Genomic DNA, 25,969 nt, shown 5'->3' with positions numbered 1-25,969 from the left:
AGCACCTAAAATGTTACCTAAGGGGAAAAACTCCTACAGAGAAGAATAGTACATTTCCAAAATGACAACCACATGATTGTGCCGATCAAGTAGCGCCCTAAATTAATTGATGAGCAGGTAGAAAGTCCATATATGCCTCCTGCAAATGACTCCATCTACTCCATGCCTACAACAGAACAACCAGCAACGGAAGCTTGTATAAAAGAGATGGTGGTTGCTTTAAGGGTTTCCCTCCAGACAAACTATGACTCTCTTGACATCTATTCGAAATAACAAAGTTAGAAGAGTTTCATGAAAGGCTCACTCGTACTGAAAATAAAATGGGAGAAAAAACTCATTCACGTACTGAACTTATTGACGAAAATCTGATTTTTAAATAAAACCATTAAGAAGCTGCAGAGGCACAAAATGGGTGTTACGTGTGCTGCTGGAATCTGTTTTTCTAGGCTTCCTAGCAGCACAGCTCCAGAGGAGGTGGAGGGTTAATTGATTGAGCTGGCTGGGTGTGGTACTTCCTGCTAGCCAATCTCCTGGGTCTGTGCTCACATATAAACCCAGCTCTTGGTCAGTCTGTGTCTGGAGTTCAAGGTGAGCTGGAGTGAAAGTGGTATGAATCCTTGTCTGGTGAAGTTTGCAGTGTGATCTGGTTCATGTCCGTTTGTACGTGTAAATTCTGTCAGTTTTGTGTTAGCTTGCTGTGTGTCCTGCAATCTGTGTCTTGTCCTGTTGCAGCTTGCGGTGTGAACGGTGTCTGGTTCTGCTGGACTCCTGGTTAGTGTAGGGACTAGCAGTATAACCAGGAGCCGTGAAGTGGCCTGCTAGCTTCCACATATTGTACAACATGTCAACTAATACCTGGTATTTATATTCAGCTTCTTATCTGTTACTAGTGGTTGCATTTTGTATGCTGTGTATCCTGTTGTACAGTCCCTGTTATGTGTCATGTGAATGCATCCTGTTCTGGTGCATGGCTCCTAGGATCAGCTAGGGCCCAGATCCGAAGACCGCTGGGCTGCCCTTATTGGGTCAATGTCCCCGCTTAGGTAGGGCCTATGCCATGCTCCTCTGCAGAACAGGGTCCGTTTGCTCGATACTCGTGTGCATCCTCTCCTCTTTGGGTACGATCGTGTGGGCCCCGTGTGCACTCTGCCCACACGATCGTAACAATGGGTAGACTGATTGTGTGTGGGGCTGTCAACCTTATACCGGACAGACTTATAAATTCCTCAGGCCAACTAACAAGAAATGCCCTTACTCTTGTATTTGGCTTAAAAAAGAAGCATTTTATGACACGTTTCGATGTCTAAATGCCTCAGCCAGGGAATAAACCTTCTACTCCCCATGCCACAGGACTTTATCACGAATAGATATGGTGCTCGTAGATAGATGGACTCTACCCTTCGTTACTGATGCCAAAATCAACACTGTAACCTGGTTTGACCATGCCCTGATCAATGCCACCTTTTTGTGGGGATGCTCTGGGTGAGGAACTAGGTCATGGAGAAACAACCTCTTTTTGATGAGGATCCCCCAACATTCCAAAGCTATTTCTGATGCCTTGGTGGAATACTTTGACATCAACTCTACTCCAGAGGTGTCCTTGCTAACGGTATGAACTGCGCACAAGGCTTTTATTAGAGGGGTTCTCATCAAGATGAGTGCTAGACATAAGAGGGAAAGGGCGCTCCAGATCACTGACATACTTTCACAAATTACAAACACTGAGGTGCGGCTTTGGGACTCTCCTTCAGGCGACGCTCATGAAAAGCTCTTTCGCTTAAGGCAAAAAGTACATACCCTCCTTATGGAAAACTTTGATAAGGCAATGAAATCATCTCTTGTTAATTATCATGCCTCCGTTAATAAACCCTCCCGCCTAATGGGGAACCTAGTTTAAAAGAGAATAATAAAAGCAAAAATTCCATTTATAACTAGCCTAGACAGCCCAGGTAAAACGTCTCCCATCCAAAACAAATAGCCAAGATTTTTCGCCAATTTTATCAAAAACTATACAACCTTAAAGAAGATGGCTCCACTCCTGAACCGACCCAGCAAAAAATTTCGACCTTCCTCCGAGACCTGAATCTTCCCTCTCTCTCAGAGGCCCAAAGAGCGTACCTAAATGAATCTATATCGACAGTAGAAACACTTGACACAATAAAAATATTAAAATCTCAAAAATCTCCAGGGCCAGATGGCTTTTCTAATGACTACTATAAACTATTTGCATCCACCCTTGCACCACATATGGCCCTCACTATTAATCGGGCTTTACTGCAAAGCAAACTCCCTGGAGAGATGCTTGAGTCTACAGTGGTTACTATTCATAAACCCAGGAAAGACCTTTCATCACTAGCAAACTTTCGGCCAATTTCCATATTGCATTGCAATGCAAAAATATACTCTAAAATCCAAGCCCAAAGACTCCTCAAGATCCTACCCAATATAGTCCATTCGGAGCAAGTCAGATTCACTAAAGGAAGACAGGTATCAGGAGAGTCCTGAATCTCCTAACCAAGATGGACACCTCGTGTTCTCCCCCCATTTTACTAGCCCTAGATGTGGAGAAAGCTTTTGACAGGCTTCAATGTGGCTTTGCTTTTTCAGTCCTTGAAATACTGCTTTTCAGGTAACATCAAAGCGATCAGGGCACTAATCACATCCCCTACGGCCAGAGTCCTAATTCATGATACACTATCTGAATCCTTTCATATCACAAATGGTACTCGCCAAGCGATGCCCACTTTACCCATTGATTTTTAATTTAGTGATTGAACCCTTAGCAGAACACATTAGATTGAATCCCCACATCGAAGAGATACATGTAGGCATTCAACAACATAAAATAAGTCTTTTTGCAGACGCCATACTGTTAACACTAACCAATCCTGACTTCTCTTCGAGCAGCATATGCAACTCTCTCTCAGTTTTCAGAGGTCTCCTATTACAGATTAAACGTTTCCAAATCACAGATCTTAACCCTTTCCAATCCACTGTCTGACCTCTGAAGACATTATGATTTAAGGCTGTACAGCTCCGATGTTGGAAGACGTCCGTTGGGGTTCTCTTACTGTATATTGCCAACCTCTCTGCTATCTGAGCCTATCCAATGTGTCACCTCATGCAGTACTGGCTTTAGCCAGCAGATAGCGCCGTTGTATAATGGCAGAAAAAGAGTAAGCCCCCTAGGAAAACCAGGATACAAATTGGATTGGAAAGGGTTAAGTATACATGTAAGTGAAGAACTAAAAAGAGAGCTACAACAGGAATTTCCCTTTCAATGGCAGACTAAAAGTATCCCTTATCTAAGAAAGCATCTATATCTCCCCCTTACAAATTCGATCACCGCAAACTATCTCCCCTTATTAAAAGATCTGCAAAGCGAACTTGACATTAATAAAAAAAACAACGCGCTACCGGGCTTGGCCGCATTATACTATGCAAGATGATGATCCTTCCAAAACTAATATATTACTTCTGAACTCTGCGATTACCAGTCTCTCAGTCCACAATGTTAACATTCCAAAAAGAACTGGCCAATTATGTCTGGGCTGGCAAGCCACCTAGAATATCTCGTTCAATTCTAGCCCTCCACAAGTCCCGAGGGGAAGTTGACCTTCCTAATCTTGAAGCATACCGCTGTGCCATTACTTTGAACCAATCCCTGTCATGATTCACAAAGTCCTCGTCAATCAGCTGGCCTAGTCTGGAAACAGAATTAGTCGGATTTAAAGGAGATGTCCCGCGCCGAAACGGGTTTTTTTTTTTTTTAAACCCCCCCCCCGTTCGGCGCGAGACAACCCCGATGCAGGGGTTAAAAAACCCACCCGCACAGCGCTTACCTGAATCCCGGCGGTCCGGCGTCTTCATACTCACCTGCTGAAGATGGCCGCCGGGATCCTCTGTCTTCATGGACCGCAGGGCTTCTGTGCGGTCCATTGCTGATTCCAGCCTCCTGATTGGCTGGAATCGGCACGTGACGGGGCGGAGCTACACGGAGCTACACGGAGCCCCATAGAGAAGAGGAGAAGACCCGGACTGCGCAAGCGCGGCTAATTTGGCCATCGGAGGGCGAAAATTAGTCGGCACCATGGAGACGAGGACGCCAGCAACGGAGCAGGTAAGTATAAAACTTTTTATAACTTCTGTATGGCTCATAATTAATGCACAATGTACATTACAAAGTGCATTATTATGGCCATGCAGAAGTGTATAGACCCACTTGCTGCCTCGGGACAACCCCTTTAAACCTAACTTCTATGATTTATGCAAAAAACCCTTACCGCTATTTCGCCTTCCTAAAGCCCGTTGTTATGCTTTCCCTCCCTTGCTCTACCTATGCAGGCTACTATCCAGGCTTGGGACAGGTTAGTACAAACCTCCGATAAAACAACGTCCTACAGACCAAAAAAGATTCCCATTGACACCCTAGAATATTTTATCCCAGGAATCCAATTAATCCCTTGGTCTAAGAAAGACATAAAATATATCTCAAATCTATTTATTGAAGACAATATCAAATCATTTTGGTCCCTTAGTAAATGAATTTGAGCTACCTAAAACTGAAAACTAAAACGGTTTAAATATTTTGAAATACAGTGGTGCCTCGGGTTGAGTTTAATTCGTTCTGTGACGGAGCTCTTAACCCAAAACACTCGTAAGTCAAATCAATTTTCCCCATTGAAATGAATGGAAAAGACATTAATTCGTTCTGGATCATGAAGCTCTCCTACTGATTTTAATGGGGATGGTGTTGCCCCATTAAAAGCAATAGGACACCAGCACCCCCGCAGTGATTTTCGGGGAACGTCTTTACATATTATACCTTCCCTGAAAATCATCTCTAGCTATACTAAAAAAAAAATTAAAAATAATATATAAATTATATATATATATATATATATATATATATATATATATATACACACACACACATATACATACATACATACATACACATACACATACACACACACACACACACACACACCTGTCTGCTAGGGCTCAGGCGCATCTAGCCACCACTTGTTCTTCCTGCACTGCTCTAAAGCTTTTCAGCAGGCAGGGACTAAAAATGCCTGGAGAACAAGTGGCAGCTAGACACGCCTAAGGCTTGGCAGTGCGGACAGGTGAGTATATATATTTTCATTTTTTTTACTACAGCTAGCAATGATTTTTCAGGGAAGGGCTTATATTTAAAGCCCTACCCTGAAAAATCACTACAGGGGTTGCCGGCAATCCATTGCTTTTAGTGGGGTCATCGGCAACCTGTAACCCAGGTTCTTGCTCTTAAATCAGAGCAAAAATTTGGGGGAGAGCCTGCTCTCAAGTCAAAAAGCTTGTAAAATGAGGCACTCTTAACCCAAGGTATCACTGTACGATCATTTCTCCAAGCGACCCAATAGCATAATATAAGTATTCCAGAAGCAGTGTTCGAAGACCTTGCCAAAACTCAGCAAACTAATAAATCTAAAACCCAGTTCTTCTACGACCACATTGTAGGAGACCTAAGACCCAAGAAAAAATTGCCATCTCCTAAATTGGGAAAGAGATTTAGCAGTAAACATATCAATCGAAAGATAGATAGAAATTTTTGGGTGGGAACATCGAGCCACCAGATGTGCAAGTATGGTGGAAACACATTTGAAGTTATTGACAAGATACTATTTCACACCCTCTCAACTCAAGGCCATACGCCTGGTGGCTGATGCCCTTTGCTGGTGGGGATGCGAGCAGGAGGGCTCCCTTACATATATTTTGGCCGTATCCGCTAATGGCATCCTTCTGGAGTGAAATGTTTTTTCTGCTCTTGGACAAGAATGCAGTTACTCGAGAAGAGCGAGGCTCGCTCGAGGAACTGACTTATCCGAGCGTTCTCACTCATCTCTAATTACAATGAGCATATGATAAAAACCATAACTGTAAGCAATTGTTTTCACAACCAATGAATGATGACTTTATAACTCTATATTGAATGTTCCTCTTTGTAAATTCATTATGTGATGCTAATAAAAATTGATTGACAGAAAAAAAAAAAGCTTAAAGCCCATAGACTAATACAGGTTATATGTATGGCCGCAAGGATCCATATCGCTTCCAAATAGAAAACCCCAAATCATTCTTTCCCTGAAGTGGTCAATAGATTATCCACAGTTATGATATATAAAAGATTGACGTCATCAGAACGGATTCCTTAACCACTTGGTTAAGTACCTGGCAACCCTGGACTGATCATCTTGGCCAGGATTATGTTATAATCTATCGTCTACCTCGTCCCCCTACCAGAAACCAACCCTTCATAACTCATGTCTAAATACTAGAGAACTGATATGGATCCTTGACAACCCCGTGTTTATTTGTATACCCTCTGTTAACCCTTCGTAGTACTCCATTTATGCGAGTATAAAGTACTTCAAGTCAGCCACAACCGGCCTCCTGCGGGGACTTAAAGATGTCGTACACCAGTATTTTATGTCCAGAAATCTTTAATAAAGATTGTGCACTGACAGCCGGCGCCGCCTGGAAAACCCCTGTAAGTGTTCACAGATCTTTGGATAAAGTCCCTGCTGGCGACGACAGACAGAGGTCAGAAGATACAGAACATTGCAGCTGGCTGTATACGGGGCGGTGCGGCCGTGTATACACAGTATTAGGCAGGCAGTGTACATGGGAGCCCCGATGAGGGCGGTCAGAGCACATAACCCCCCTAATAATACACCGCACCCCCCCTAATAATACACCGCACCCCCCTAATAATACACCGCATCCAAGAACTGGAACCACCAGTGATGGAACTGCAACTAATATCAGTTCTGCACATTGTCTGCAATAACTACGGTGCAGCTGGAGGACCAAAATACCTCCGGACCATCACAGCAAAACATCCGCAGCAAAGATCAGCCATGAAGAACCGGGATTTTATCTATTTCTCCAATATGCGATTCATTCCACATCTGACAAACTGGTATCCGAGGCGCAACTAACGGCAGGAGATAAATGCAGCCGCCGCAGTGCTGACACACGGACGTTTACCTCTAACTGACCTGGACTGACCGTCATACAGCCCAATGCACAGACTCATGCAGCGCACACACCTCTACTACCTGCTGACCTCATCAGGAGAGAACTTCAAGAAACTCCTTCCACACACGTGACTGATCACATGATCATGACATCATCACAGGTCCTTTACCATCTCCCATCCTGGAGGCCCCGCCCCTTCCTGTGACATCACTACCAGCCCGGCTATAATAGGCAGCCCAGTAGTGAGGTGAGGGGGCTGCAGGGGCTTCTACCAGGTGCAGCCTCCATTCCCCCGCAGCTAGTTTTGGCCTTGGTGACGCGGCTTCATCTCTCAGTTCTGACCCCTAACACTTTATGTGGTGATAACGCTGGGATGGTTTTATTTGAGGGGCTTTCAGATGGAATTATTATAATAATTATCGTACGAACGAATGTGAACAATAACAGTCCTGTCTAACCGCGAGCCGACGGCCAGAGAGAATCTGTGCTTTTTATTTGTCCATTGTATGCAGCCTATAAACCACAGTCGTCTCGTTCGCTCATTGTTTGGTTAAACAGCGCTCATTCTCTCCCTCTCATTCACTTATACAGCAACTGGGAAAGAATGAACGATTCTTGGATGAACGAGCAGCGATATATCTGCCGGTATAAACAGGTGTGCGAACGAGATAACAGGTTCAGTCCGGTAATAATCAGTAAACCTCAAGTACCAATGGCTGCCAGCACATGAGGAATAGCGCCCCTAGTGGTACATTTTGATTTTCAGTTTTTGTGAGAAAAAACTTTCAAAAAATTCTGAAAAAGCGGTTTTCAAAATAGGAATTCTTCTACCAATAAAATTATAGGTGCACATGGGTGCAACGTATGATAGAAGCAGAAACCAAAAAGTGGCAACAGCACTAAAAATAAATGTACTATCAGAGGTATACATACCTAATAAATACTCTAACCATATTAAATAATGCAAGGTTCTTGGTATATAATTTGATCAAATCATATTGGCCCATCTACCAAGGTCCAGGTGACCAAGCTCTCAGATGGGTCCTCGCACTAATACCAGGTGGTTTAATCTTAACCTGGGAAAGATAGGTACCTACCTCTAAGAGTGCTCCTCTCTTGGGACTAAGCCTACAAATAAAACCTCCTTTCTACCAATATTGTGGAGTTTTGGCTGCCCTCACCTGGTCGTGCCCGCCTGCTGCCCGTTTACATTCTGTCCCTCCTATTGGTCCCTCCTACCCCCCCTGGTTTTATTATAAGAGAATATGCATAGATTTCTGACACACTTTATTTTTATGGTTGGGGATATTGATGCGCCTCATACTATCCTTCATGGGCGCATGTAATTTCGTACAGCAGCAATAAACCTTTGTGTATATATATGACTATCTTAATTGTGTCTATGCCCACAGCTATGGCAACAGTCATACCACACAGGCATGGCGTCTAGATTAATCACACTGGTCGCTATGACACTAATGGCTCTAGTGCGCAGGCGCGAGACTGTGGTCTTTGGCACAACGCTGACGTTGTGATGTCACACACTTTGATGTTGCACGTTGTGTTCCACTTGGAACCACCTGATGCACTCAAGGAGCAACTGGGGATGGAGACTCGTTACACCATCACGCGGCGTACAACTCCATCCATGTGCCTCCCGCCTTGTCACAATTAAGTGGGAGTGTCCACACTATGACGGATCTTGCATCCAGGCCCCCTACAGGCGTGGCTTGGCAATTAGTGTGATCCGGAGCAATACTGCATGATCTCATTTTTTCAGCAAACATGCGCTATAACAACGATTGGTTGCTCAGATTGAATGAGTTGCAGATAGATCATACTTATTTAATAATCATGCAGCAGGGAATATGTGTGGTTATCTTATAAATGGATTAAACCATTGTGCCCTGCTGAATATTAATGATATGGGAGTGACCCTCTCAGCCCCAACTGTAATGATTGGATGTTAGTGTTACACACCTTGTGTGGGAGGGTCATACAAATCCCTTTAAGAGAGGCACAGGTGGAAGCAGCCCAGTGATACCAACAGCCCACCATCAGGGCCGTTGGTTTGTTCTGCTTATCATTTTACTTTTATTTATCTTTTGTTTTTGATCTTCTGATACTCCGTTAGGTTTTGAGAATCACACTAGATAGAGAGAATAAGAAACTAAATGAGAATTTAGTGAGAGATAGGGCAATTCAGCTACTTAGCAACGATAGAATACCAGAAAGAAAGACAGAGTAGCCAGAAGTGGGCTAGCCTAGCGTGGGTTAACTGCTCTGCGATAATTTAAATTCAGGAAAGGGCGGAGGCAGAACATATATGTAGGAGCAGTAACATTGAAGAGTATCAAATGAGAAATAAACAGGACTTATCGGAGTAGGAAACTGAAAACGTATCATCTGATGAACCTAATAGCAGATAGAGTTTATTATTATATAGCCACGAGGGGAATGCTTTGAAAGAGGGAATATTCCTTAGTTGAAGAAGAGGACATTAACTAAGTGCATATAAGGGTTATCCATTAGACAGGGGTAAACACTAGAGTTTAGCGAACATACTCTGCCGAACTTGATGCTCGTTCGAGTATTAGCGTACTTGATGGTGCTCGTTACTCGAATGAGCATCAAGCCGTGTTCGACACCGCCCCAGTGCCTGTTTTGGCCCCTCCCTGCCGCGACGCAGCGCGCGTCATTGGCAAATTTTTTGTCTGGCAGGCAGGGGAGAAAGAGAGAGAGAAAAAAGCTCGGCACCCGGCGTCCCACATACAAAAATGCTCTGGTCTCCTATTGTAGTTGGAGAGTCTCCCATTGGAGTCTGCATTATTCGAGTTGAATTTTACGAAAAGCTCGACTCGAATAATGCGGATTTGGGTGCTCGCTCATCTCTAGTTAACACCATTTTTTCTCTGTGTTAGTATTAACCCCGATCGTGTGAAAAACTTTCCCCTCTTGTTCCATGCATGTATAAATCTATCCAACACTTGCTCGACAGAATATAAAAAAAGAGAGAGGGAGGGGGTAACCCTCTAATCACCCATTACAGTCTCAAAAAACACTCTCTCTTCCCTTTGCTTCTTTTCTTTTTCTCTAACTCCCTTTTATTAACCCCTTAGTGACCGGGCTTTTTTGCTTTTTTCCATTTTTGTTTTTTCCTACTCCCTTTTAAAAAATCGTAGCTGCTTTATTTATCCATCGACGTCGCTGTATGAGGGCTTGTTTTTGCGGGACGAGTTGTATTTTTCAATGGCACTATTTATTGTACCATATAATGTACTGAAAAACTTTTTAAAAATTCTTAGCGTAGAGAAATGGGAAAAAAAAACGACATTCCACCATCTTTCGGTGCGTCCTGTTTCTACGACGCACAAACTGCAACAAAAACGCCCTGATATTTTTATTCTATGGGTCAGTACGATTACTACGATACCAAACTTGTATAGTATTGTTTTTGCTGTAGTACTTGTATTTTTTTTTTAAGATATTAAATTTTTTTCAATTATTTTCTGTGGTCATTTTGTGAGCGCGATAACTTTTTTATTTTTCTGTTGACGTAGTTGTGCAAGGGCTCATTTTTTGTGGGATGTCCTGTAGTTTCTGATAGTATCAATTTGGAATACATACGACTTTTTGATCGCTTTTTATTGCGTTTTTTCTGGGAGACAGGGTAACTAAAAAAAATGCATTTCTGGCGTTCTTTATTTTTTTTTTCGGACGACGTTCACCGTGCAGAAAAAATAATGCACTACTTTGATAGATTGGACTTTTACGGACGCGGCGATATCAAATACATATTTTTATTTTATGATTTAGATTTTTTAATAATAGATATGGCAAAAGGGGGGTGATTTAAACTTTTATAACTTTTTTTTTTTTTTACAATTTAAAAAAACTTTATTGATCTTTTTTTTTAACTTTACTTTGAAGACTTTAACATGCGATGCTTTGATCGCTCCTGCAGTATGACGTAATGCTATAGCATTACATCATACTGCTTTTTTACAGACAGTCTTTCAAGCCACCCTGTGTGGATGGCTTGATAGGCAGTCTGCTAAGGCAGCCCTTGGGCCATTCATTAGGCCCCCGGCTGCCATGACACCTGCACGGCTCCCCCGATCTCACCGCGGGGGGGGGGGGGGCGTGCGGGACCCCCAAACAGCGTTCGTGGGATTTAAATGCCGCCGTCAGAATTGACAGCGGCATTTAAAGGGTTAATAGCCGCGATCGGGCTATTGCCCGCGGGTGTCAGCTGTAATAAACAGCTGATGCCCGCGCTGTATGGAGGGAGATAGCGGTGCTACCTCCCTCCATACACGTCCTGCAGCTGCAGGACGTAAAAACACTATGGTCCGGTCGTTAAGGGGTTAATGTGGTAAACGAGATATCACATATGTTGATTAGAGATGAGCGAGCATGCTCGGTTAAGGAAATTACTCGAGCGAGCATCGGTCTTTTTGAGTAACTGCCTACTCAACCGAAAAGATTCGGGGGGTTACGGGGGGGAGAGAGAGAGAGAAAGATCTCCCCCCCCTCCCCCCCCCGAATCTTTTCAGACGAGTAGGCAGTTACTCGAAAAGACCGATGCTCGCTCGAGTAATTTCCTTAACTGAGCATGCTCGCTCATCTCTAATATTGATAGTTACTCGCCCCAATCAATGTGAGGAACACGATACTACATGAACTGATATTTGAACTCAATACACTGTTTGAATCAATATTGTTGCAGCTGTTCTGAAGTCTTCACCTTGCTTTCAGGCCGGACCAGGGTTTAGCAGTGCCTCTGCCATTCCTAGGGCTGAGGGGCATGGTGTCAGGTGAGTGATGTCAGTTCTCACCTGTCTCTGAGTGGCCCTGCCCTATTTAAGCTGTGCTAGTATTGACCTCAATGCTGGCCAATCTTCAGTTGCTTCCTGAATTGCTGCTGAGGAGCACAGCCGTTGTTCAGCTAAGTACCACTGCTGGTTACCGTTTGCTGTTCCCTTTTGTATCAGGGCTCCCTGGTAGGAAATTATTAGTGGCCTACGTACGAGTGTGGGTCCGCACCTGTCGGAAGCGATTGGCCCGCTGAGTAGGCAGGGCTCCCTCCCGAGTTGGGGTTTGTAGGGGAAGGTTTTCCCTTAGTTCCTTTTTGTATTTATGTTGCACGGTCGTGCTTGTTTGTTTTGTTGCATACACACTTGTGCTTTTTCTTTTGTTTATGAATACTGCAAGTCTGATAAGGACGCAACAGATATCCTGTTATACCAGTAATAGTTACTTTAGTACTAGAGAGATATTTGAGTGCCTGAACTTTGTTGAGCGAAACGCGTCGGACCAAGACCAACTAACTTTATTTTCTGGTGTAATAAAGTCTAAGAACGTGACTATAGTGAATTAGCTGAACAGGACACTTTTCCTATTGGAGGAGGATGTCCTGCACATCTGATTGCGATTGTGGAATATAAATGTGATCTCTTAATGAATGAATATACCCTGTAATTATAAGGGGAGGTGGATATATGATTAGTTGGTATTCCACGAACTGAATTCAAATACAGGATAATTCTGTGTTAAGTGTTTGTCCAGAGTATAGGTACTTTTAATGATAATAAAAAGTTAATTTTTAATAGTTTTTTTTTAGTCCAGTCAGTGACAAAGTTTAATTAATTTGGACTATCCTTGCCCCAGTGAAACCCTAACCTGGGAAAGATGGGTACCTACTAGAGATGAGCGAGCATACTTGCTAAGGACAATTGCTCGAGCCAGCATTGTCCTTAGCGAGTACCTGCCCACTCGGAAGAAAAGATTCAACTGCCAGCGTGGAGCGGCGGAGAGGAACGGAGGGGAGATCTCTCTCTCCCTCTCACCCCCCTGCTCCCCCCTGCTGACTGCCGCAACTCACCTCTCACCCACGCCGGCAGCCGAACCTTTTCTTCCGAGCAGGCAGGTACTCACTAAGGACAAAGCTCGATCGAGCAATTGTCCTTAGCGAGGATGGTTGCTCATCTCTAGTACCTACCTTTTAAGAGTGCTCTTCTCTTTGGTCTAAGCCTACAAATAAAACCTTTTTTTCTACAAGCATTGTGGAATTTTGGCTGCCTCCACCTGGTTGTGCACACCTGCTACCCATTTACCTGTCTCTCCTATTGGTCCATATAAATGGTATCCTACCTAGAGATGAGCGAGCACCAAAATGCTCGGGTGCTCGTTACTCGAGTCGAACTTTTCGCGATGCTCGAGGGTTCGTTTCGAGTAACGAACCCCATTGAAGTCAATGGGCGACCCGAGCATTTTTGTATATCGCCGATGCTCGCTAAGGTTTTCATTTGTGAAAATCTGCAAAACCCAAGAAAGTGCTGGAAACGACACAGAAACGGATAGGGCAGCCGAGGGGAAACATGCTGGGCTGCATTTCAGGTTCCCAGGTCCCACTATTAAGCCACAATAGCGGCAAGAGTGGGCCCCCCCCCACCAATTTTTACTTCGGACAAACCCTCATTAGCAAGGCATACCTTAGCTAAGCACCACACTACCTCCAACTAAGCACAAGCACTGCCTGCAGGACACACCGCTGCCTCTTCTCTTGGGTTACATGCTGCCCGAACCCCCCCCCCCCCCCCCCGCACGACCCAGTGTCCACAGCGCACACCAAAGTGTCCCTGCGCAGCCTTCAGCTGCCCTCATGCCACACGCTGGCCCCATAGCCACACCACCCTCATGTCTATTTATAAGTGCGTCTGTCATGAGGAGGAACCGGAGGCACACACTGCAGAGGGTTGGCAGGGCCAGGCAGCGACCCTCTTTAAAAAGGGCGGGGCGATAGCCCACAATGCTGTACAGAAGCAATAAGAACTCCAATCCTGCGCCACCTCCATCAGGAGCTGCAAACGTGGGCATAGCAATGGGGAATCCATGTGCCACACAGTATTCATTCTGTCAAGGTGTCGCATAGCTCAATCCACACTGCAAGGGGAAAGCCGTCAGCGCTCTGCCCTCTACCCAAGTCAGTCAGTGCCTTTGTGCCAGACATGTCAAACACCGCGATGGGAACTAAGTTTGCACCAACAGCATAGGGGGGTCCTAGGAAGCCCAAGACATGAACCAAAAATTGATCTGAGCGGCCAAACATGGCAGACTTGCACCGCGCCCACGACATAGGCCTTGGCCCACAGCTTCAGCAATCCTAGGCAGGAAGCGGACTTTCACTGCACCAAGGACATAGGCCTCTGCACAAACCCTCAGCAATCGCGTGCCTACAGCGGACTCCAATGCTAGCGTAGCTGTGCACGTCTCATTAGCGCTGTATTGCTCCTGTAGTTTGTCCCAATGCAGTGCCCCGGATAGTAGAGCTAACGTCAGATTAAACACAGGTGGGCTTCAGCCCACACTGCATGCCCCAGTCAGACCGGGGTTTTTAATACATAGACACAGGCAGGTACAACTCACTAATGTGACGTCCGTGTGGACCGACAGCATGGGTGGCTCCCTGGAACCCACCGGCGGTACATAAATATATCCCATTGCAGTGCCCAGCATAGCTGAGGTAACGTCAGGTTTAATGCAGGTGGGCTTCGGCCCACACTGCATGCCCCAGTCAGACTGGGGTTCTTTATAAGTAGACACATGCAGTTACAACTCCGTGTGGACCGACAGCATAGGTGGGTCCCAGGAAGCCACCGGCGGTACATATATATATCCCATTGCAGTGCCCAGCATAGCTGAGGTAACGTCAGGTTTAATGAGGTGGGCTTCGGCCCACACTGCATGCCCCAGTCTGACCGGGGTTTTTAATACATAGACACTGGCAGGTACAAATCCCTAATGTGAAGTCCCTGTGGACCCACAGCATGGGTGGCTCCCTGGAACCCACCGGCGGTACATAAATAAATCCCATTGCAGTGCCCTGCTCAACAGAGCTAACGTCACATACAATACAGGTGTGCTTCGGCCCACAGTGCATGCCCCAGTCAGACTGGTAATATGTACCTTAACAGTAACCGCGTTGGTGGGAATGTGGTGGCGACTGCGGACCTAGTAGCGCGGTTTTATTTAGTTGCTTTTCGGAATGTGGCCAGGATTAAGTGGGCCGTGGTGGGGGGGCTCTCTTGTTGTGTCGGTAAAGGTGAAATTCTTGGACTGCCACCAGACGGACCAATGCAAAGGTATTTGCCAAGAATGTTTTCATTGTTCGAGGAGGCGGGGGATGTTTTTGAGGCACTACGTGTTCTCTCCACGTGTCCGTGGTTATATGCACCTTAACAGTAACCGCGTTGGTGGGAAATGGCCTCGCCACCATCATGTCTTTGGGAAGCCTCCGTTTCCACACCCCAGTGACATAGTATTAGCAGCGGTATAGGCAGAGTCCAGAATTAGTAACATTTCAGCAGTAGCATTAGGGACAGGCCCCAGTAACATATCACTAGCAGTATTATAGGGGGAGCACAGTATTAGTTCCATTTCAGTAGTAGTAGCAGTCCAGACAGGCCCCAGTAACATATCACTAGCAGCAGTATAGGGGGAGCACAGTATTAGTTCCATTTCAGTAATAGTAGCAGTCAAGACAGGCCCCAGTAACAATTCCGAAGCAGCAGTATAGGGGGAGCACAGTATTAGTTTTTTATTTCAGTAGTAGTAGCAGTCAAGACAGGCCCCAGTAACATTCCCGTTGCAGCAGTTTAGGAAGATTACTGCAACTACTGAAATGTGAAAGAGACTGTTAAGACAAGGCCCCAGTTACATTTATGTAGCAAAAGTGTAGGCCAACCCCACACACCTTGCTGTAGCATGAGTGCAGGCGAAGCCCATGAAAATTACTAGGATTACACTGTAGGCGAGGGCCCAAAAAAATTGGTGTGCCAACAGTACTAATGTACCTCAGAAAAATTGCCCATGCCCAACCAAGAGGGCAGGTGAAACCCATTGATCACTTTGGTTACTGTGGCACTGTGGCTTAATTTGTAACTAGGCCTGGAGGCAGCCCAGTTAAAATAAAAATTGGTTCAGGTGCAAGTTTCAACGCTTTAATGAGAATTGAAACGTATAAACATTGTTTACAAAAGTCATATGACTGAGCCTTGTGGGCCTAAGAAAAATTGCCCGTTCGGCGTGATAACGTGAGGTTTCAGGAGGAGGAGCAGGATGAGGAGGATGAATATTATACACAGATTGATGAAGCAGAAATGTCCCCGTTTTTTATGGTGATAGAGAACGATGCTTCCATCCGCGGGTGCAGTCTACGTATTGCTTAGGTATCGCTGCTGTCCGCTGGTGGAGAAGAGAAGTCTGGGGAAATCCAGGCTTTGTTCATCTTGATGAGTGTTAGCCTGTCGGCACTGTCAGTTGACAGGCGGGTACGCTTATCCGTGATGATTCCCCCAGCCGCACTAAACACCCTCTCTGACAAGACGCTAGCCCCAGGAAAAGCAAGCACCTCCAGGGCATACAGCGCGAGTTCAGGCCACGTGTCCAGCTTCGACACCCAGTAGTTGTAGGGAGCAGAGGCGTCACGGAGGACAGTCGTGCGATCGGCTACGTACTCCCTCACCATCCTTTTACAGTGCTCCCGCCGACTCAGCCTTGACTGGGGAGCGGTGACACAGTCTTGCTGGGGAGCCATAAAGCTGGCAAAGGCCTTGGAGAGTGTTTCCCTGCCTGCACTGTACATGCTGCCTGATCTCCGCGCCTCCTCGCTACCTGGTCCTCGGAACTGCGCCTTCTGCCACTAGCGCTGTCGAATGGGAAGTTTACCATATAAGTTCTCCTTATACCGTGGGTCGAGCAGTGTGTACACCCAGTAATCCGTAGTGGCCAGAATGCGTGTAACACGAGGGTCACGAGAAAGGCATCCTAACATGAAGTCAGCCATGTGTGCCAGGGTACCTGTACGCAACACATGGCTGTCCTCACTAGGAAGATCACTTTCAGGATCCTCCTCTTCCTCCTCCTCCTCAGGCCATACACGCTGAAAGGATGACAGGCAAGCAGCATTGGTACCCTCAGCAGCGGGCCAAGCTGTCTCTTCCCCCTCCTCCTCATGCTCCTCCCCCTCCTCCTCCTCAACGCGCTGAGATGTAGACATGAGGGTGCTCTGACTATCCAGCGACATACTGTCTTCCCCGCTCCGTTTCCGAGCGCAAAGCGTCTGCCTTTATGCTTTGCAGGGAACTTCTCAAGAGGCATAGCAGAGGAATGGTGACGCTAATGATTGCAGCATCGCCGCTCACCATCTGGGTAGACTCCTCAAAGTTTCCAAGGACCTGGCAGATGTCTGCCAACCAGGCCCACTCTTCTATAAAGAATTGAGGAGGCTGACTCCCACTACGCCGCCCATGTTGGAGTTGGTATTCCACTATAGCTCTACGCTGCTCATAGAGCCTGGCCAACATGTGGAGCGTAGAGTTCCACCGTGTGGGCACGTCGCACAGCAGTCTGTGCACTGGCAGATTAAACCGATGTTGCAGGGTCCGCAGGGTGGCAGCGTCCGTGTTGGACTTGAGGAAATGTGCGCTGACCCGGCGCACCTTTCCGAGCAGGTCTGACAAGCGTGGGTAGCTTTTCAGAAACCACTGAACCACAAAATTAAAGACGTGGGCCAGGCATGGCTCGTGCGTGAGGCTGCCGAGCTGCAGAGCCGCCACCAGGTTACGGCCGTTGTCACACACGACCATGCCCGGTTGGAGGCTCAGCGGCAAAAGCCAGCGGTCGGTCTGCTCTGTCATACCCTGCAGCAGTTCGTGGGCCGTGGGCCTCTTCTCTCCTAAGCTGAGTAGTTTCAGCACGGCCTGCTGGCGCTTGCCCACCGCTGTGCTGCCACGCCGCTCGACACCGACTGGTGGCGACGTGCTGCTGCTGACACATCTTGATTGCGAGACAGAGGTTGCATAGGAGGAGGAGGTGGGTGGTTTAGTGGAGGAAGCATACACCGCTGCAGATACCACCACCGAGCTGGGGCCCGCAATTCTGGGGGTGGGTAGGACATGAGCGGTCCCAGGCTCTGACTCGGTCCCAGCCTCCACTAAATTCACCCAATGTGCCGTCAGGGAGATATAGTGGCCCTGCCCGCCTGTGCTTGTCCACGTGTCCGTTGTTAAGTGGACCTTGGCAGTAACCGCGTTGGTGAGGGCGCGTACAATGTTGCGGGAGACGTGGTCGTGCAGGGCTGGGACGGCACATCGGGAAAAGTAGTGGCGACTGGGAACCGAGTAGCGCGGGGCCGCTGCCGCCATCATGTTTTTGAAAGCCTCCGTTTCCACAAGCCTATACGGCAGCATCTCTAGGCTGATCAATTTGGCTATGTGCACGTTTAACGCTTGAGCGTGCGGGTGCGTGGCGGCGTACTTGCGCTTGCGCTCAAACAGTTGTGCTAGCGACGGCTGGATGCTGCGCTGAGAGACATTGCTGGATGGGGCCGAGGACAGCGGAGGTGAGCGTGTGGGTGCAGGCCAGGAGACGGTCATGCCTGTGTCCTAAGAGGGGGGTTGGATCTCAGTGGCAGGTTGGGGCACAGGGGGAGAGGCAGTGGTGCAAACCGGAGGCAGTGAACAGCCTTCGTCCCACCTTGTGGGGTGCTTGGCCATCATATGCCTGCGCATGCTGGTGGTGGCTCCCCGGCTGATCTTGGCGCGACAAACCTTGCACACCACAGTTCGTCGGTCGTCTGCACTCTCAGTGAAAAACTGCCACACCTTTGAGCACCTCGGCCTCTGCAGGGTGGCATGGCGCGAGGGGGCGCTTTGGGAAACAGTTGGTGGATTATTCGGTCTGGCCCTGCCTCTACCCCTGGCCACCGCATTGCCTCTTCCAACCTGCCCTGCTGCTGCACTTGCCTCCCCCTCTGAAGACCTGTCCTCAGTAGGCTTAGCAAACCAGGTGGGGTCAGTCACCTCATCTTCCAGCTGCTCTTCCTCCGAATCCTCTGTGCGCTCCTCCCTCAAACTTACTGCCCTCACTACTACCTCACTGATAGACAACTGTGTCTCATCGTCATCGTCCTGCTCACCCACTGAAAGCTCTTGAGACAGTTGCCGGAAGTCCCCAGCCTCATTCTCCGGACCCCGGGAACTTTCCAAAGGTTGGGCATCAGTCACGATAAACTCCTCTGGTGGGAGAGGAACCATTGCTGCCCAATCTTGGCAGGGGCCCGAGAACAGTTCCTGGGAGTCTGCCTGCTCCTCAGAATGTGTCATTTTCATGGAGTGAGTGAGAAGGCTGGGAGGAAGGAGGAGCAGCAGCCAGAGGATTCAGAGTTGCAGCTGTGGACGGCCTAGAAGACTGTGTGGTCGATAGATTGCTGGATGCACTTTCTGCCATCCACGACAGGACCTGCTCACACTGCTCAGTTTCTAATAAAGGTCTACCGCGTGGACCCATTAATTGTGAGATGAAGCTGGGGACCCCAGAAACTTGCCTCTCTCCTAATCCCGCAGCAGTCAGCTGCGATACACCTGGACCAGGAGCTTGGCCTGTGCCCACACCCTGACTTGGGCCTCCGCGTCCTCGCCCCCGTCCACGTCCTCTAGGCCTACCCCTACCCCTCACCATGGTGTATTACGAGATTAGCAGAAACAGAACGCTGTAATTAAATGTGCCGCTTATTGGCCTGTGGTTGGAGGCTGACTTCGCGTACGTAACGCACTGCAGAGGCAGGAAACAATTATGCGCAAGGCTGGGTATTAATTCCGCAACTACTACCCCAGCAGAGACGCAGTAAACTGAAGGCAGTGACAGGCAGGCTAAATACAGTATTGTTTTGAACTTTTTGGGAAAAAGCCCACTGCCTATATAGCCAATATACCTCTTTCCCTGCCTCACCAGTACTGCCCCTATACTCTGTAAAATGACTGCAGACTGAGGACGCTATGGTCTGCACGCCCGATATACAAAAAAAAAATTGTGCAACACTGCTAAAAGCAGCCTCAACAGTACTGCACATGGTCAGATGTGGCCCTAAGAAGTACCGTTGGGGTTCTTGAAGACTAAAATAACACCTAATGCTCTCCCTATAGCAGCAGCAGCATCAGCAGCACTTTCCCTGATCTCTGTCAGAATGCATCTGTGGCGAGCCGCGGGCGGGGCAGATTTAAATACTCGGGTGTCATCTGATCTCCCCAACCACTCACTGCAGGGGGGTGGGATAGGGCTGGAATGTCACAGGAGGAAGTTGTAATGCCTTCCATGTCTTTCTATTGGCCAGAAAAGCGTGCAAATTTCTCAGAGATGAAAGTGAAAGTAACTCGAACATCGCGTGGTACTCGTCTCGAGTAACGAGCATCTGGAACACCCTAATACTCGAACGAGTACGCTCGCTCATCTCTAATCCTACCCTCCCTGGTTTTATTTGTAGGCTTAGTCCCAAGAGAGGAGCACTCTTAGAGGTAGGTACCCAGCTTCCCAGGTTAAGATTAAACCACCTGGTATTAGCGTTAGGACCCATCTGAAAGCGTGGTTACCTGGACGCTTGTAGATGGGCCATTATAATTTGATCAAATTGTATACCAAGAGCCTTGCATTCTTTAATGTGATTAGAGGATTATAGGTATGTATACCTCTGATAGTAGATGTATTTTGCGTGATGTTGCCATTCTTTGGTTTTTGCTTCTATAGCAACGAAGTAACTAGCTACTTTGCATGACCAAAATGCGCTGGAGTATATACAGGCATGTGAAAGAACCCACTGAAATCAATGGGTTGTATCCTCTGCGTATTGCATGCACAAATATGTGAATCCAGCCTAATCATATGACATAAAATAGCTGCTAAGTAACTTTTCCCGTGCGTCTATTTTATGTTGGCATAATTTTGTAAATGTCCAATTTTTTTTCCAGGGCTACAAAGGCTTATAAGTTTAGCAACAGGTTATTACAATTTTAAAGAAACTGTCCAAAAAAGCTTTGTTTAAGGGACCAATTGCGTTCTGAAGTGGCTTTGACTGGACTATATACGAGGGGCATTCATTAACCCCTTAAGGACGTGGCCTATTTTTGCATTGAGGACGCAATGATTTTTGGTAGATTTTCATCTCCACTTTTAAAAAGCCAAAACTTTCTTATTTTTCCATGGATGGAGCTCTGTGAGGGCTTGTATTTGCATGATGAGCTGTATTTTTTAATGGTTAACATTTTGTGGTATGTGCGTTTTTTTTTAGCACTTTCATTGCGTTTTTTGTGAGGCAAAATGGAAAAAAAAGCATTTTACCTTTGTTTTTTTAAGTTTTTTTTTACCACTTTTTGTCATGCAGGAAAATCTGTTGTTCGAGCTGTTACAGATAAAACAATACCAAATATGTGTGTGTGTGTGGGGGGGGGGGGGTTGCATAATAATAGGGAAAAGCACTTTTCTTTTTTTTTACACTATCCCTGTTGGGGATTTGTACAATAGCTGCTATTAAAAAGCATTGCAGGACTTCTCTCCTTCAATGCCTTATCCTTGTATTAGCGATCATAGGCACTGGCAAAGCAGGAGTCCTGTATCTGGCATCCTGTTGTCATGGCAACCCGCCGGCCCTCTTTGATTACATCGCTGAGTTCGATGATGTCACAGAGGGAGCACGCTACCTCTGTGAACCCTTTACATGCCACAATCTACAAAGATCGCGGTGTGTAAAGGGTTAACAGCGGCAGTTGCTGTTCCGATACACCCCTGCTATTGCAACAGGAGGCTGGCTATCGGCGACAATCCGCTCCCACTGCCAGAAATCACAGGATCTCTTCTGATCTTGCGCCATCCACAGGGTGTAACTGTATGTCCTGTTGCTTTAAGTAGCTGGGAGCCAGGATGTACAGTTAAGCCCTGTGGCATTAAAGGGGTTGTCTCGCGAAAGCAAGTGGGGTTATACACTTCTGTATGGCCATATTAATGCACTTTGTAATATACATCGTGCATTAAATATGAGCCATACAGAAGTTATTCACTTACCTGCTCCGTTGCTGGCGTCCTCGTCTCCATGGCTCCGTCTAATTTCGCTGGCTTCTTGCTTTTTTAGACGCACTTGTGCTGTGCGGTCTTCTGCCTGGTGAATGGGGCCGCTCGTGCCGGAGAGCTGCTCACCGCGTTGTCATCGTAGCTCTGCCCCATCACGTGTGCCGATTCCAGCCAATCGGGAGGCTGGAATCGGCAATGGACCGCAAGGAAGGAGAAGAAAATCCACGGTGCACCATGGGAAAAGACCCGCGGTGCACCGTGGGGGAAGACCAGCGGCGCCATCTTTAAAAGAAGAATAGAAGAAGCTGCAGAATGCTGATGCAGGTAAGTGCAATGTGCTTTTTAAAAACTAACCTATGCTTTCTTTTTAACAAGGCAGAATGTGGGGGTAAGTGAAAAAAAAATTTTTCCGCTTTCGCTGCGAGACAACCCCTTTAAGGGGTGAAGAATTTCCCCTGACCCACTACTATTTCTTACAGGATGCTGAAACTGCATGTGTAATGATAGAAGTCTGTATAGCTTATGTGCCAATTTGTAACTCTGAACTGATAACGGTCTTTCTTTTACCGGTGCTGAAGCGGTGCGAGGCCTGATAATAGACCAGTGTAATACAGAGCAGTCATCAAGTTCTTCATTATATACAGGGCCGGCTGTTGTCAGTGACAAGTAACTACATGAAGCCGGCCCTGTGTATACAAATGACAGCGCCAGCAACCTGCCCGATGCCTTCCCAACTGGTGGTATGATGTGAGAGACATTACACTTGGACAAACGCCCTGATTGAAGGGAGGAGGTGGAGTCCGAGGGTGGGCACTTACAGTTTAGCTTATTGGAGCGGAGGAGTATAACCTTGGAGCAAGGAATTGCGTTGTCTGAACGGGTGAGTCCCCACAATGATCCGTTACCTACTAGTCCCTCCTCCAGGCCATGCTGCTCATCACATGATACACTGACAGCCTGGAGGCATCAGGATGTACTCAGCCGGCAGCAGTGAGCAGGCGCTATTGTCAACTCCACCTCTGTCCCTTTCTGATCTGATCTTCTCTTATGCTGCCTGCAGCTAGATCTGCATCCAGCAGCAAGCAGTGAGCGACACGGCCCAGCGCAGACCAGCAGCAGCCACCCCAGCGAGACCTGGTCATCAATTCAAGGTTAGTAGTGTTTTTCAGATGGGATTTGATTATTTGAAGACACATGCATAAAATACTGCAGCTGTGATACATATATAACACATATACACACACATTTTTTTATTAATTCTACAGTAAAGTTTAAAAGGGTTGTACCAAATTTCCATTTGGCAGCAAAGTTGCTGAAATAATCATAACATTTTACTGGCACAATAAATGTACATTCACTAACTCCTCTGCCTGTTTCCTTCCCATTTTGATACCCCCACTACTCTAGCAAAGCTGGCCCTTTAAAACATTTCTGTGGGTGGTCCTAGAGCTGTGAGATACTAAAAACAACAACTCCCATGAGCACACTGTGACCTTGGTTGTGCAGGGCTCCTCCCACCAGACTCATCTTGCTGCATGAGAACCTGTGTCCAGAAGCATCAGTAAAATGGTACAGAAATGTTATGTCTGTCATATTAAATGTGATTGTTTTCAGTAAGAGAAACCAAGTAATCTTGTAGATATGATACCTTTTAATAACTAACAAAAATACATGATGTTATAAAGATCTTTCAAACCTACACAGCGTTCTTCCTCAGGGGTATGGAGTAGATCTGAGGAAATATGCATTTATACATACATATGAACAGACACAGACCTGGTGTGATTAATTTGCACTTAAAATAATACCAGTACAAGATGGATAGGGGAGTAAATACGTAAATAGTTAATTGATAAGGGATGTGAAAGTTTTATGGTTTCTAAATTTGTGTTAGGGGGCCACCGGAGTTTCCTTTTATTTATGCCACTGCATCTTTTTTTTTATACTAGTGCTCCCATATGTGTGTACAGGAAGAAGATATTCTACATTGTGAATATAAAGATGGCTTTTCCTCTATGCGACATCTTAAATGTCCCACAAGAACCGACATTTAGTTAAAATCGATTTCTACATTGTGAACAGGAGTATGGTTTCTCCTTTGTGTGCCTTTTTATGTTCTACAAGACTTAATTTCTATGTGAAAAAGATGTGATTCCTGGCTAAAACATTTACTACATTCTGAACATGAAAACGGCTTCTCTCCTCTGTGAGTTCTTAGATGCTCAACAAGATCAGCTTTTTAGCTATTACATTTTCCACATTCTGAGCATGAAAATGGATTTTCTCCTGTGTGCCTTCTTAAATGTCAACAAGATTTGATTTCCAACAAAAACATTTCCCACATTCCGACATGAAAATGTTTTTTCCCCTATGTGAATTCTCTGATGTTTAAGAAGAATTGATTTCTGACTAAAACTTTTCCCGCATTCTGAACATGAAAATTTCTTCTCCTCCATGTGAGTTTTCAGATGATTAACCATATACAGGTTTTGTTAAAAAATCATTTTCCAAATTCTGAACTTGAAAATAGTTTCTACCGTGTGTGAGTTCTCTGATGTTTAAGAAGAGTAGATTTCTGGTTAAAACTTTTCCCACAGACTGAACATGAAAATGGCTTCTCCTCAGTGTGAATTCTTAGATGTCCCACAAGACTTGATTTTTCTCTAAAGCATTTCCCACATTCTGAACATGAAAAAGGCTTCTCCCCCGTGTGAGTTCTCTGATGCTTAGCAAGATCTGATTTTTGACTAAACCGTTTGCCACATTCTGAGCATGAAAATGGCTTTTCTCCTGTGTGGCTTCTTAGATGTTCCACAAGATATGATCTCCAACTGAAGCATTTCCCACATTCAGGACATGAAAATGGCTTCTCTCCTGTGTGAGTTCTCTGATGTTTAAAAAGAATCGATTTCTGTCTAAAACTTTTCCCACACTCTGAACATGAAAATTTCTTCTCCTCTGCATGAGTTCTCAGATGATTAACCAGATTTGATTTTTGGCTAAAGCATTTGCCACATTCTGAACATGAAAATGGCTTCTCCCCTGTGTGACTTCTTAGATGTGCCACAAAATGTGATTTCTGGCTAAAACATTTCCCACATTCTGAACATGAAAATGGCTTCTCCCCTGTGTGAGTTCTCTGATGCTGAAAAAGAATCGATTTCTGTCTAAAACTTTTCCCACAGACTGAACATGAAAATGGCTTCTCCTTTGTGTGAATTCTTAAATGTCCCACAAGACCTGATTTTTGTCTAAAACATTTCCCACATTCTGAACATGAAAAAGGCTTCTCCTCTGTGTGAGTTCGTAGATGCACTACAAGATTTGTTTTATTTTTAAAACATTTGCCACACTCTGAACATGAAAATGGCTTTTCTCCTGTGTGGCTTCTTAGATGTTCCACAAGATGCGATTTCCAACTAAAACATTTCCCACATTCAGGACATGAAAATGGCTTCTCGCCTGTGTGAGTTCTCTGATGTTTAAAAAGAATCGATTTCTGTCTAAAATGTTTCCCACAGATGGAACATGAAAATGGCTTCTCCTGTGTGTGAATTCGTAGATGTCCCACAAGATTAGATTTTTCTCTAAAACATTTCCCACATTCTGAACATGAAAAAGGCCTCTCCTCTGTGTGAGTTCTTAGATGCCCCACAAGATTTGCTTTCTGTTTAAAACATTTGCCACATTCTGAACATGAAAATGGCCTTTCATTGCTAGGATTTCTGTTATGAAAAGAAAGTTTAGATTTCCTTTTAAAAGGCTTCCCACATTGAAATAGTTCGTCTTGTGCATGAACAGGTCTAGGTTTGTTAATCAGCGATTGGTTAGATGAAGGTTGATTGTGACCAGGAGCATCTGAAAATAAATCGCTAGTCTGAAGCACTAAGGGTACATTAGAAGTTACTGAATTTATTTGTGTGGTATCTTCTTCCTGATAAAGAGATACATTGAGATGTCCATGGGAGCCTCTTATCCAATCTTCATCTGTTAAAGAAAGCAAAAATGTCTTATTTTCCAAAACTAAACAATTGACTTTTTATTA

General features: G+C 45.8%; 1 protein-coding gene across 1 annotated transcript in view; it reads right to left on the bottom strand.

Annotated features, from left to right (window-relative positions):
• Positions 1–25,969, bottom strand: part of LOC136620111 (uncharacterized) — a 534,467-nt gene that overhangs the window by 42,035 nt on the left and 466,463 nt on the right. Inside the window, 2 exon segments of the mRNA XM_066594833.1 lie at positions 24,175–24,221; positions 24,462–25,911. Of these exon segments, the coding sequence (XP_066450930.1) occupies positions 24,175–24,221; positions 24,462–25,911 (1,497 nt within the window).

The sequence above is a fragment of the Eleutherodactylus coqui genome, chromosome 3 (genome assembly GCF_035609145.1).
Source record: "Eleutherodactylus coqui strain aEleCoq1 chromosome 3, aEleCoq1.hap1, whole genome shotgun sequence".
Taxonomy (NCBI): Eukaryota; Metazoa; Chordata; class Amphibia; order Anura; family Eleutherodactylidae; genus Eleutherodactylus; species Eleutherodactylus coqui.
This window is presented reverse-complemented; position numbering and strand designations above follow the sequence as displayed.